This window comes from Ceratotherium simum, chromosome 24, assembly GCF_057802395.1.
Source record: "Ceratotherium simum simum isolate JZ-2026a chromosome 24, ASM5780239v1, whole genome shotgun sequence".
NCBI lineage: Eukaryota > Metazoa > Chordata > Mammalia > Perissodactyla > Rhinocerotidae > Ceratotherium > Ceratotherium simum.
Window position 1 is genome coordinate 5,940,378 of NC_141923.1, and position 12,636 is coordinate 5,953,013.

The window sequence follows — 12,636 nt, forward strand, 5'->3', positions numbered from 1 at the left end:
TAAATAACCCATAGATCAAAGAACTAAAAATAAAATTAGAAAATATTTTAGAATTGAATGCAAGTTTAAATACAGCATATGAAAATTTGTGGGATGCATGCTTAGAGGGAAATGTATAGCATTAAAATGCTTATATTGAAAAAGACTTCAAATCAATGATCTAACTTGCCACCTTAAGAAATTAGCAAAAGAAGAGCAAATTAAACCCGAAGCAAAATCAGAAGAAAATAAAAATAAGAGCAGAAATTAATGAAGTTGAAAATAGAAAAACAATAGAGAAAATCAATGTTTCATTGAAATGATCAAAAAGATTGAAATCTCTAACCAAACTAAGGAAAAAAAAGACACAAATATCAATATTAGGAATGAAAGAGGAGACAGACCCTAAAGACATCAAAAGGATAATAAGGGAATATTATGAACAAGTTTATGTGCATGAATTTGATAACTTAGATGAAATAAACCAGTTCTTTGAGAGACACAAAATGAAGCTCATTCATGAAGAAATAAACAGTCTGCATTGTCCTATATCAGACCTTAAGGAGACCACAATGAGACACCACTTCGCACCCACTGGGATAGAGATAAGCATAAACACAGATAACAAGTATTGGTGAGGACATGGAAAAACTGGAACCCTCATATGCATACTCTGCTGGTAGGAATGTAAAACAGTGCAACTACTTTGGAAAACAGTCTGGTGGTTTCTCAAGAAATTACCCACAGAGCTACCATATGACTCAGCAATTTCACTCTCAGTAGAGCCCAAGAGAAATGAAAACACGTCCACACAAAAACTTGTAAACGAATGTTTATAACGGCATTATTCATAATAGCCAAAAAATGGAAACAACCCAAATGTCCATCAACTGGTGAATGGATAAACAAAATGTGGTCTATCCATACAACGGAATATTACTGGGCCATGAAAAGGAATGAAGTACTGACTCATGCTACAACGGGGATGAACCTTGACAACATTATGCTAAGTGAAAGAAGCCAGGCACAAAACACCACAGTGTATGATTCCATTTATACAAAATGTCCAGAATACATAAATCTATAGTGATAAAAAGTAGACTAGTGGTTGCCAGGGGCTGGGACTGAGGCCGGGGTGGGGCGGGGGGAGCGGGGGGTGACCACTGGAGGGCACAGGGTTTCTTTCTGATGTGAGGGAAACGTTCTAAATTGACTGGGATGATGGTTGCCTAACTCTGTAAAGCTACTAAAAACTAATGAATTATATACTTTAGATGAGTGCATTGTATGATATGTGAAGTATATCTCAACAAAGCTGCTAAAAATTTAATAAGTATTTCAAGACCAAAAATAACTAGGGCATCAAATTCATGATTTTTTGGATACCATTAGTTATGGCAAAGTAAAACAAGTTTTCAAATAAAAAAATAATAAATTGTGAATCAATTTCAATAAAAATATTAAATTTTTAAAAATCTCAAGGAAAGGTGTTCAGTATAACACAGCCTATTTTAGTGGCAAAATCTATTATAAAGGACTCATAACTTAGCATTACATAAATATTGTATTTATATAACCATGACAGGGCCAGAGTCTGCTTTATATTTTCTGATATACCCTACTGCATTTTTAAGAGCAGAAATTATCAAATGGGGTGTTAACGAAAGTCTTGGGACATCGCCCTCTTGATGCCATGGGTCTCCCATTATCACATGCGAGCTCCAGCTGGCCACTCACACACCAGGTTTTAAACAGGAGTCTGCCTGCCAGCCCTGAGAAAGTGCTGCAGGGTGAAGTCAAAGAGGAGGGTTGGGCTGGGCGGCAGGTGTCTGCAATTCTGGATACTGGGAACCACTTCCCCAGCTCTGCCTGAGATTTTCGATGACCCAGGAGACACACAGGGACTCCCCAGCCGCCTGTGAAGGCAACCAGTGAGGCTGATGGATCCATCAGACATCGAAGAACTGTGCGTTCTCAGCAGGGGCTTCCCGACAGACTGTGAGCTCCTAGAAGGCGGGGACTGTCTAACTGGATTTTGTCACCCAAGCCCTGGGACAATGCCTGGTGTCTGGTGGGGACTCAGAAAATTTGTGTGACATCAGTAAATGAAATGTGTCCTCTTTCTGAGGCAGGGAAGGGGAGAATTTAGAAGAAGATCTGGGTTCAGATCCAAGCCCCACAGTGGCTGCCCGCCCCTGCGCCGAGAGCTGGACTTTCAGAGCTGGTTTCCTTGCCTGCACCGTGGGGACAGAAAGGCTGCCCTCACAGAGGTGCTGGGGTTATGATTTCAGGCCTAAGGCTGCAGAGCCCACCACTGTCCCGCTCACAGCCTGGTCCCTGACACCAGGCACCAGCTGCATGTGGCAGGGCTGATGGCACATCTGAACTCAAGGGCTGCACCGTGCAGGCCTCCCCAAGAACAGGACACACCACACTCACTGACACAGCTTTATTTACACCCAAGACTAAAGCTTCATTCGCGCTGGGAATGGGAGGACCTGTAATGGCGTAGGGGTCAAGCCACTTGGTTCAAAGCCGCACCCCACCAGTGCTGGTTGCTAGAACCTTCCTGAACCTCGGGTGCCCTTCCAGTGTAATGAGGTGACAGTAGCACCTGGTAAGCCCCCCAGGATTGCTGTGCGGTAGATGAGCTATGACACAAAGTGCTCAGTGCAGAGCCCAGCAGGTGGTGAGTGCCCAGCACACGCCACCTCAAACCAGTACTGACTGTTGGCAGGGACCCAAGGGCACCCCAGCCCCACCACCACTTGACAAACGGGGCAGTGGGAGCCCAGAAAAGACAAGGAACTGCCCAAAGTCACACAGAGCATGGTGGCCACAGGGCTCCCCTGGGCCCCCTTCCCATCTCTGCCTCTGTTAGTCTCCTGCTCTCATCTGCATAAAAAGTTTGGTTTGTGGCAAAACTTAGAACTGCAGAAAGTACAAAGAGTCCAAATAAAAAGGCTTTTTAATATAAAGCTGATGAAAGAGACAAATGGAGAGTAATCAAAAGCTCATTAGGGCAAATAAGCAACCTGCCTACAATGCCACAAAAACTGATGGCACCGAGAAGCACGCAGCGAAGGCGCTGAGGCTTCCAGACAGTTCCCATTGCGGGAATGCAAATTTCAGGGAGGCAGGCGGAAACCTTACACAACCCCACTCAGGATTCTCACCTAGGCACCCAATCCATGGCCTCCAGGGCTGTTAGCAACTCTGTCTATACATTAGAATCACCTGGAGAGTTTCAAAAACTCTCCATGCCTAGGCCCCTTGGGGCGGGGTGGGGGGGGTGGGGGGGGCAGCAGTAGTCTCTAATGCTCCCCAGGGGCTTCTGACCATTGCACCAGGTGAACCTGTCTGGCTCAGCAACCACCAGCTGCTTAACCAGCCCCTATCATTGCTACTCAGGGAAGGATGCCCACAGGAGGGGCGTGAGATGAGCAAACGCATGACAGTGGCTCAGTGTCTGCCTCAACTCGGTGAGCACATGACCTGGGATCTTAAAACTGGTCTTGATTAGGGCTGTCAGTCATTCACGCAACAGTCCTCCCCTCTCCACTTTGCAAGGTGCTGGGAATACAGCAGCAAAGGAGGCAAATTCCTGCCCGCCAGGAGTTTACATTCTGCTGGGAAACTGCAGCCTGCGAGTCAGGGGCTGTGACAACAAGAGGCCGAGAGGAGGAGGCAAGCAGAGGGAGGGCGAGCCAGGGCCTCCCCCACCGTCACCTGCACGGCAGGACACACACCTGCAGGGGGTCTTGGACAAACCGCCAGAAGGAGGTCACAAAACTAATTCAGGATCTGGAAGTCAAGACGGCCCTTTACAAACTTAAAAAGAAAGAAAAGGTGTAGAACAACCGTGAAATGTCGATGATTCATGTCAAATCAACCCTGCAGCCAAACTGAGCCGGCCTGTCAGAGCCGACTTTATCACGAGAGTTTATCCCAGAGTGGAGGGGGTCAGTGCTTAGAAGCCCAATGGGGGCTTGAACGCACCTGCAGCTCTGGGGAGCAGAGCTGTGCGCCCCGGGCTCACGGGGCCCCAGCCTGCCCATTGCCAGCCTGCCCACTGAGGGGAAGAGGAACTGGGGCAGAGGCCAAGCTCCCAGCTCCGGGAGCCACGTGGCCTAGATTTTCTGGAGCTGCTCCAATTTCCAGGGCTCGATCCTGCTCAACTGAGAGGTAATTTGCTGAGGTTGGGGTTCCATAATTTAGACTTGCAAAAAGGGTGATTCACTAGATATGCAATATGACTTTTAAGCCTCTGTGGGAGTTTTTCTACAAATTTGATTCATGATACAAGGGGGAAAAATTTATTTTACTACCCATCCTAACTTGGCTCAAACTACAGAGTCATCTTACAGTGAACTACCACCTTGAGCATTTCCCGCAGTGCTGGTGGGCCCTGGAGAGCTGGGCCCGTGTCTCACACTCTGCAACTCTACAGCTCCCGTTCCACGCTGGGCACCGAGCCAGGTCCCTGCGAGCCTGGAAACAGTGAGGCTGGTAACTCTGTTAGCCACCAAACTCCGGGGAGCACAAGAGCTGGGACTTGGCCAAGAACTGCAGGGTTGGGACCAGCACCCCACACTTCATCTGACCCGGGAGCTCCTGTCCTCTGCCTCTGTTCACACTTCTGCAATGACCAGTTGCAGCTGAACTGCGGCGAGCCTTTATAACCCACTTGTCAGATGGCCACTCCCTCTGCGTAGATCCCAGGGTGGACACTGCCCCTGAGCTGTGGGCAGGTGGGTGGCCCCTGCTCTGGTCCAGGCTTTGTGGGAGATGCAGGGGCATAGGCAGGCAGACTCAGCCCCCCACAGAGGCAGTTGTATATGAACACCTGTCAGATGGGGGTGCTTACAATCATGTAAGGCAAGAGCTGTCACTAAGATAGGTCACAGGTGGTGCAGGCCAATCGAGGACAAAGGCTCACATGAGAGAAGCCCAGGACCTCTGTGTTCAGAGGCCCTTTGGGCCCTGGCTTCTCAAAGTGTGGTCCATGGACCATGTGCCTTTGTGTCTCCTGAGAGCTTGTTAGAAATGTAAGATCTCATCTGCAACGGGCTAATTGTCTGTGTCCCCCCAAAATCTATATGTTGAAGCCCTAACCCCCAATGTGATCATATTTGGAGGTGGGACCTCTGCGAGGTAATTAGGTTTAGACGAGGTCATGAGGGTGGAGGCCCCTCATGGGAGTGGGCCCTTACAAGAGGAAGAGAAACCAGAGCTCTCTCTCTCCACCCTGTGAGAACACGGCAAGAAGGCAGCCATCTACATGCCAGGAAGAGGGCACTCATCAGAACCCCACTATACTGGCACCTTGATCTCTGACCTTGATCAGCCTCCAGAACTGTGAGAAATGAATTTCTGTGGTTTAAGGGCCCCATTCTGTGGGACTTTGTTATAGCAGCCTGAGCTAAGACATCATCCCTGTCCCAGACCTGCCGAAACAGACTGCATCCTAACAAGAGCCCCATGTGCTCTCCTACACACGAGTGAGCCTGAGCAGCCCTGCTTTAGAGATGACCTCATCCTGCCCCTTTACTACACCAGTGGGGAAACCATGACTGAGAGACACTGGGCCTCAGGGGTTTGCCTAACACCACCCAGCTGAGTGGCTGGTAGAGCAGTACGTGAGCCCAGGCACTGGAGGCCAGGAGAGGCTTCTGGAGAGAGGGACCCCCACCATGACATGAAGGTTAGACCATGGACGTCTTGAGTTCCAGTTCACACCCTTGTTCAAGCAGACTGCCAGGAGGAAAGGGAGTCAGAAAATTCCGTCCTGGTGACACTAAGCCAGCTCAAGGAAGCATGCTCCGCTGGCTCATGCGAACACATCCTGCTGACCTGTTGGAAATGAAGTCAGGCACTTTGCTGCAATGAGGGATGTGCTCCAATCACCAAACCCGAGGCAGAGACAGCAGCCAAGAGAAGAAGAAAGGGGAGCCAAACAGCCCATTTGCTGTAATGAATTGGGCTGGCCTGTAGAAGGCCCGAATCCCAACATTTATCATTTGGCTTAGCCCAAGGAATCATAAAATTGTATGACTGGGAAGCAGCTTAAGAGTGATCTGTTCCAACTACTCTCCAGACTCTGTTCTCCGAGAGCCTGTAAGAGGTGGTCTGGCCCTGCAGTCCTGCTCAGTGGTGGCTCACAGACAGCACGCCTCAGCTCCCCAACTCCTCACCTTCAAAAGGCTGACTCCCTTTGACCTGGCAATTTGAGTTCTAGGACCCAAGCGTAAAGAAATAAACCTCAATTGTGGAAAACACTAGATGCACAAATACGTGTCGTATAGTGGAATATATAACAAAGTAGACCTGGATGGTTGTTCAGAGATTATAACAAGAGAGAAAAATGACTTAAACACCCCTGATTGAAGAAGAGTTCTCTGGAAAAGACATTCTCTGACCACACGGTTTCCACAAGGATGCCCATAAAAGGGAGAGGCACAGGGGTACCCACCTTCTCGGCCAGATCAGGAGGATTAGTCCCGATAATCAATAGGGTGACAGACGTCACAGCCAGATCTATCCATAGCAGGGGTCAGCCAGATCATACATATTTTTGGCTTTGCAGGCCATGTGGTCTCTTGCAACTACTCAATTCTGTCACTGTAGTGTGAAAGTAGCCATAGACAATACATAAATGAATGAGTGTGACTGTGTTTCAATAAAACTTTATTTATAAGAACAGGAAGCAGGCCAGATTTAGCTGCAGGCTGCAGTTTGCCCACTCCTGATCCCCATATTCCTATCTATTAATTTTAAATGGCAAAAAAAGAAAGAGAAATATCCTTAATGTCCAACCTAGGGAAATGGTTTAATAACCTAAACCATTTGAAGTTGACTCATTTGATCCGTATTTATCAAGTGCCTACTTATTTCATATGCTGCTCTGAGTACCGGGGAAAGGGCAAGGAGCAAGTTGGCCAAGCACGCTACGTCAAGGGATGTACCGAAAATTCTACAAGAGTTTGTGATAACAAGGAAAACCCTTACAATGCTATGAGAAAAGCAAAATACAACACTATGTATAAAAATAAGACCAAACAATGTTTTTTAAAAACACACAGACACAAGGGAAAAGAACAATGACAGAAAATTATCAAAATGTTCCTAATGTTTATCTTTGGCTGGCTCGCCTACTTCTTCTATTTCCTCCTATTTTCTAATTTTTTCATACAATCACATATTACTTTTACAAAACAGTCCTCCCTGTGGTATATAAAAGGGGAAGCTTGTCTTGATTTTAAGCTAAGGTCTGTGTCCCTCTCGCTACCACCGCTGTCCCTGAAGGCAGCCAGAAAAACCCAAGCTGCCCAGCCCTAGATGTTCCTCCACGCACCAGGGAGGGCGGGAGAGTTCAGCACCAGGGACAGAGCTCCGCACCCCGCGGGAGCCCAGCAGGGTCAAAAACGAGAGGCCCAGGTGGGAGCCCCAGAGGGTATGGAGTCTGTGCCTTTCTCTCTAGTTCTCCCGCTGGGTCCATATGAGACACTCAGGCAATACCTGTTAGAAGAAATGAAATTGAAGCAGGAAAGAGAGTTGTCCCCTGGGCCTGGCTGATGCAAAATGGAACTAGCCCTGCAACCCAGCGGGGGAGGAGAGGCAGTAGCATTGTTGGTAAAAAGAAAGTAAAAACAAATATTACACAGATCCCCTCACCCACATTATTAGCTTGGGAGAGACTCCCAAACATGCCAATACCAGTCACGGCAACATCTGTTTCTAATTTCTTCTCCCCCAGCATTTTCAAAGCTCATCAGCTGGCGTCTGCCTTAGGAGAGAGAAAATCCGATATTTTTAACAAACTCTTAAATCAGATGGCGTCCTTGGTGAGTAATTTCTTACGTGTTTGGTCTTCGAGACTGAAAACAGTAAGCGCACCTTTCAGGGACGTGGCCATCAGCGGGGCTGGGTAATCAGGAGGCCTCGCTTCACTCAGCATGACTAAGAGTTTCCAACCGGAGCAGCACTTCCCTATGTTTTCTTTCATTTATCGTGTATTTATATCCCAAATAGAAGTGTTCTAGTGTTTTTTAAAAACTTCACGGGTAACTTTCCTCTCTTTTCCAAATATTTTTGTAAAGAGAAGTTTCTTTGTAAAAGAAAAATGTGTCATATTTTTGAAAAGAGGACATCTCTCTGTACCTCTACCATTTGTGAAGTACTTTAAGCAAGATATCTATGGATAAAACTTCCTGTTCTCTTTGAAGAAACTCTCTGTTTTTAGGTTCTCCTCAAAACACCGGCAGCCCCCTCCAACAGCCTGGAGGGACAGCGTCCCCTGCAGCAGCCAGTGAGAAGCACCAACTCGACCTTCTAATCTGGCCTTGGAGGCCTGTCCCACCTCCCTGCGTCCAGGCCACGTGGGACGGCCTCTGCTCAGCGCAGACTTGCACGGGGCTGCACCTGTCCAGGACCAGGCAGGAGGCGGCCCCAGAGGGGGAAGCCTTTAGGTAGAGCCTTTTGGTGCTACAGACCCAGCAGGCTAGAGCCCTTCAGGTGGGACCCATGAGTCCCCTGAACCCCACACAGAGGACGACACTCGCTGACATTCTGCACCTCCTTCTTTCAAAGTCAAGTTCTACATGGGTTTTATCATGAACTACCCTGTAGGACTCGAGCGGCTGTATGCCTCCTTCAGACCAGGGCAGTGCTTCTCAGGTCTCGAAAACCAGCCATCCTGAAGTCACTGAGCCCGCAGAGGCAGTCAGGCTGGCACCCCTCCATCAACCCCTCCTCAGCCCTGATCCCAGCACCTTCTGCTCACAAACTTCCCACGGCTCCCACTGCTAATCCAAACCAAGACTCATGGCACTGGAAGCTTCTCTGCCCAGGCCTGGCTCGCTGTCTGGAGCCCATGCCCAGCCAAGTCCAGCCGGCCACTGGTCACTGCACACATTTCAGGTCCCCACCTTCTGCACTTGCACACTCCATATGACTGCCTTCCTCCTTCATTCACTCATCCAGTCACCCGAGGTTTGCTGGGTGCCTACTACATGCCAGGCACTCTTCTAGGAGCTAACAGCAAACAAAACAGACAAAATCTCTGTCCTGGAGGAGCTTATGTTCGAGTGGAGGGAGACAGGCAAATAAATAAACGTGTAAAATCCAAAGTATGCCAGGTGATGATAAGTGCTCCAGGTGAGAGAAATGAGGTAGCAAAGGGAACTAGTAAATGCCAGGGGGTGGCCGGCACTGTGCCCAGGAAAGGCCTCACTGGAGAGGTGGCATTTGAGCAGAACCCTGTAGCAGGGAGGGAGCGAGCCTCTACATAGGAAATTGGGAGAAGAGCCTTCCAGGCAGAGGGAGCAGCATGTGCAAAGGCCCTGAGGCAGGAATGTGCTGGTGTGTTCTAGGAAAGGCAAGGGGCCCAGCAGGGCTTGAGATGATGAGAAGGAGCTGAGGGAAGATCACATAGGCCTTGGGGGCCATTGCAGGGACACTGGTTCTTCTGTGAGTGAGATGGGAGGCTGGAGGAGTCTGACCAGAGGAGGGACACATCTGACTTACACTGTAACCACACTGGCTGCTGTGTTGGGACCAAACTGTAAGGGGCAAGGGGAAAGAGAGATACCAGACAGGAAACCACTGCAGTTATGCCAGCGAGAGACGATGGCAGCTTAAACCAGAGTGATGACAGCATTTGCTGATGGTCTGGGTATAGGGGGGACAGGAAGAGCAGAGGCAGGGATGGTTCTGACGGTTTTCGCCTGCACAACGAAAAGGATAGAGGTGCCAGGTATTAAGCTGGTGGAGGCAACAGGAGCAGCAGGCTGTGGCGAGGGTGGGAGTGGGCATCACTTCTCTACGGGACTGATGGTGACCGGCCTTTAAGCCCCAAAGGGAACACGGTCTCCTCTAAGAAGCTTCCTCACACCAGGCTGAAAGCACTCCCTGCTCTGAATTCAGGCCCCTCTCTTCCTCCCCCTTTCTCTCACACACACTCACACACGCGCACACACACACGCACACTCACACACACACATGCGCGCGCGTGCACACACACTCACACAAACTCACACACACATACACACACACCACTTCTCGGCACCAGTTATCTGTATACACACATTAGTCCCTTGAGTGACCCAAGGGTGATTCATCTTATATCACCTGGAAGCATTTGCACATAGTAGGTACTCAATAGATATTTTTAGTAAGCTGTACAGAATTGCATCTATGATGTTTTAATAGTCCTAACAACTCAAGAATGTTCTTTCAAAGCATCTAAAAACGACGATTAGCACTGATTAGATATTAAGTGGTAATTATTCCATCTCTGGGTCCTATATATAGATGCTGCCCTGCCCCCAATCATTCAAATCGTCAGGCAAGCTCTCCTGGGGAAAGGCCAAGCGAGGAAGACGTGGTACCTTGCCGGTCCGTATATCCCAAGCTTTGACTTCAGAGCTGAAGCCTCCACACACAAACAGGCTATGATCTTTCGGATGAAACTTCAAGGTAGTGATTCTAAAGTCGCTCTGACCACTGAACAGCCGGGTTCCTACAACACGAAAAAAGAAGAGAGGGTTAGAAACTACTCAGATTACAAAATAAATACCTTAAAACTAAGATGCCCTCTGCAGCCCCCTGGGCCCAAGGTGGCCAGTGGAGACTTTCTAGAAACACAACAGCAGCAGCAGCAGCAACTTTTGCCCTCACTCTCTGGCCCCCCCGCCCTTGATAGCTGAACTCCCCCCCAGGGCTAAACCAGATGACTGGACCCATGACTGTCACCTTTTATGTGCTCCGTACACATTATATGTATCAACTCATTTAAACCACACAACCACTCCAAACCCACTTACAATTGGAAAAAAACAAGGCTCAGGGAGATTAGGTAACATTTCCAAAACTGCACAATTAATACAGATTATTTACCTAAATAAAGTCTAAAAACCAAAAGCAGGATGCTCCAAAGTGATTCTTTTTAGAATCAGCGATCTTACAGTCAAGCCCTTACAAAAACCCATGCATGGTTTGCTACAGAGCGTGGCAGGTGGAGGTGGCTTGATGCTCTGGGCAACAAATAAGAGTGTGACATCACCGTGGCCCAAGTCCCAGGATGAACAGGTTGGAGTGGACCATCGGGGTCTCGTCCTATACACACCTGTCATGAAACTGTTGTCAAGCATTGTGTGCACTGTGCAAATGTTTGTGTGCACAGATGTACATCTGGTGTGGAGAATGTCTGTTTGTCACTATGGTCTTTCAGAGGTGAGCTATATAAACAGGTCAGACTCGGGGCACATGGGGATCAGATCTTCTGCCCTGAGCCCAGGTCTGGCTTTGGGCTCCAAAGCCAGAGCTCCTTCCTCTACGCTGTGCCTCCTGGGGTCCCAGAGCACCAGCTGTGGTTCTCCTGTGTTCAATTCAACCCCAGGGACACTGCATCGAGAAACCAGACTGGCCTTAGAAGCCATTCTCGCTGCTGAGTCTGAGTGCTGCCTCTCCACATGTCCCCAGGGGCTGGGCCACCAGGCCACGTCCCTGCTCACACGGCAGGTGTGGCACCTGCCACACACCACGCCAACCAGGAACGTGAAGGCGGCTTCCCTCAGAGATGTCGACCAGGGCTCCCGCAGCCCAGGAGAGAAAAGCTTAACTGCCTTTGGCCCAAGGAAACTCCTCTGCTGGACGGAGGCAGTGGGCAGTTAGGGACACAGAAGCTGCTGGCCAAGAAGGCCAATGTGACGCCAAGATCTTGAGCATCACGTCCTCTTACGGGAACCCAGGATGCACATTAGCTCATTCAGCTCAGAAAGCACTTCCGTCAGGTTGAACTGCTTCGTGCTCAGGACGCCGCCACGTGCTTGGTTAACTGCTCTACCAGCTCACCAGGCATGGAAAGGAAGCCGTCCGTCGGCACTCTCAGGAGTTACAGCAGAAGCCTTTGTAAATCCAGTTTGTCCAGATCCATGGTCTCCAAACGCGTCTGACAGCGCACCCCATCAATGAGAAGCCCTTAGGCACATGTCTGTTTCTTGATAAGTTATACCATGTGCTCCTGCACCGATATATTATGAATATCAAAACAAATACCAAAAATGGAACATTTTAAAGGATGAGAAAAGGATAAAATAACCAATATTTTTAAATATATTTTAATATGCCTTTACTAAGAATATCAACAAACCTCTTTGAAATCATTAAATCAAATGTTACAATATTTTTCGTAAGAACAACAGGACTGACTACGCTTCCATTTTTTCCAAATGTAGGGAACTTTCCGTGACTCAGTGATTTGACCGTAGCCCAGCTCAGCTTCAGTTTATTCACTGAAGTCTACCAGAGCCCACCAAGACTCCTCTCAGAGATGTGCAGGCCCAGATGGATGATGTTCACCAAGGGGGACAAGGAGACATTTTCTATCTCCATCTACCACCGATGCAAAGGCTTTTGTGAACATTTTGCTAGGAAAGCTCCGTTTTCCCTGATGTCAACTAATGGCTCCTGCAACTAATCAGAGGGTATTACTACATTCTCATATTTTTAACAACCCAATTCAAAATCCACTGAAATTTTCATTTAAAAGGTTTTAAAGCAGATTAGAAAAACCCTGTTCCCAAGTTAAAGGTGCAGATATTACAGTTTTTAATAGGTGACACGTTTACATCATTGTTTTGGCAACAAAAATTACAG

General features: G+C 48.4%; 1 protein-coding gene across 6 annotated transcripts in view; it reads right to left on the reverse strand.

Moving 5' to 3' along the window:
* Positions 1-12,636, reverse strand: part of WDR25 (WD repeat domain 25) — a 141,444-nt gene that overhangs the window by 31,514 nt on the left and 97,294 nt on the right. For all 6 annotated transcript variants that reach the window (XM_014790451.2, XM_087447939.1, XM_087447937.1 and 3 more), the window contains exon 4: positions 10,368-10,498. In XM_014790451.2, the coding sequence (XP_014645937.1) occupies positions 10,368-10,498 (131 nt within the window). The remainder of the gene's footprint in view (positions 1-10,367; positions 10,499-12,636) is intronic.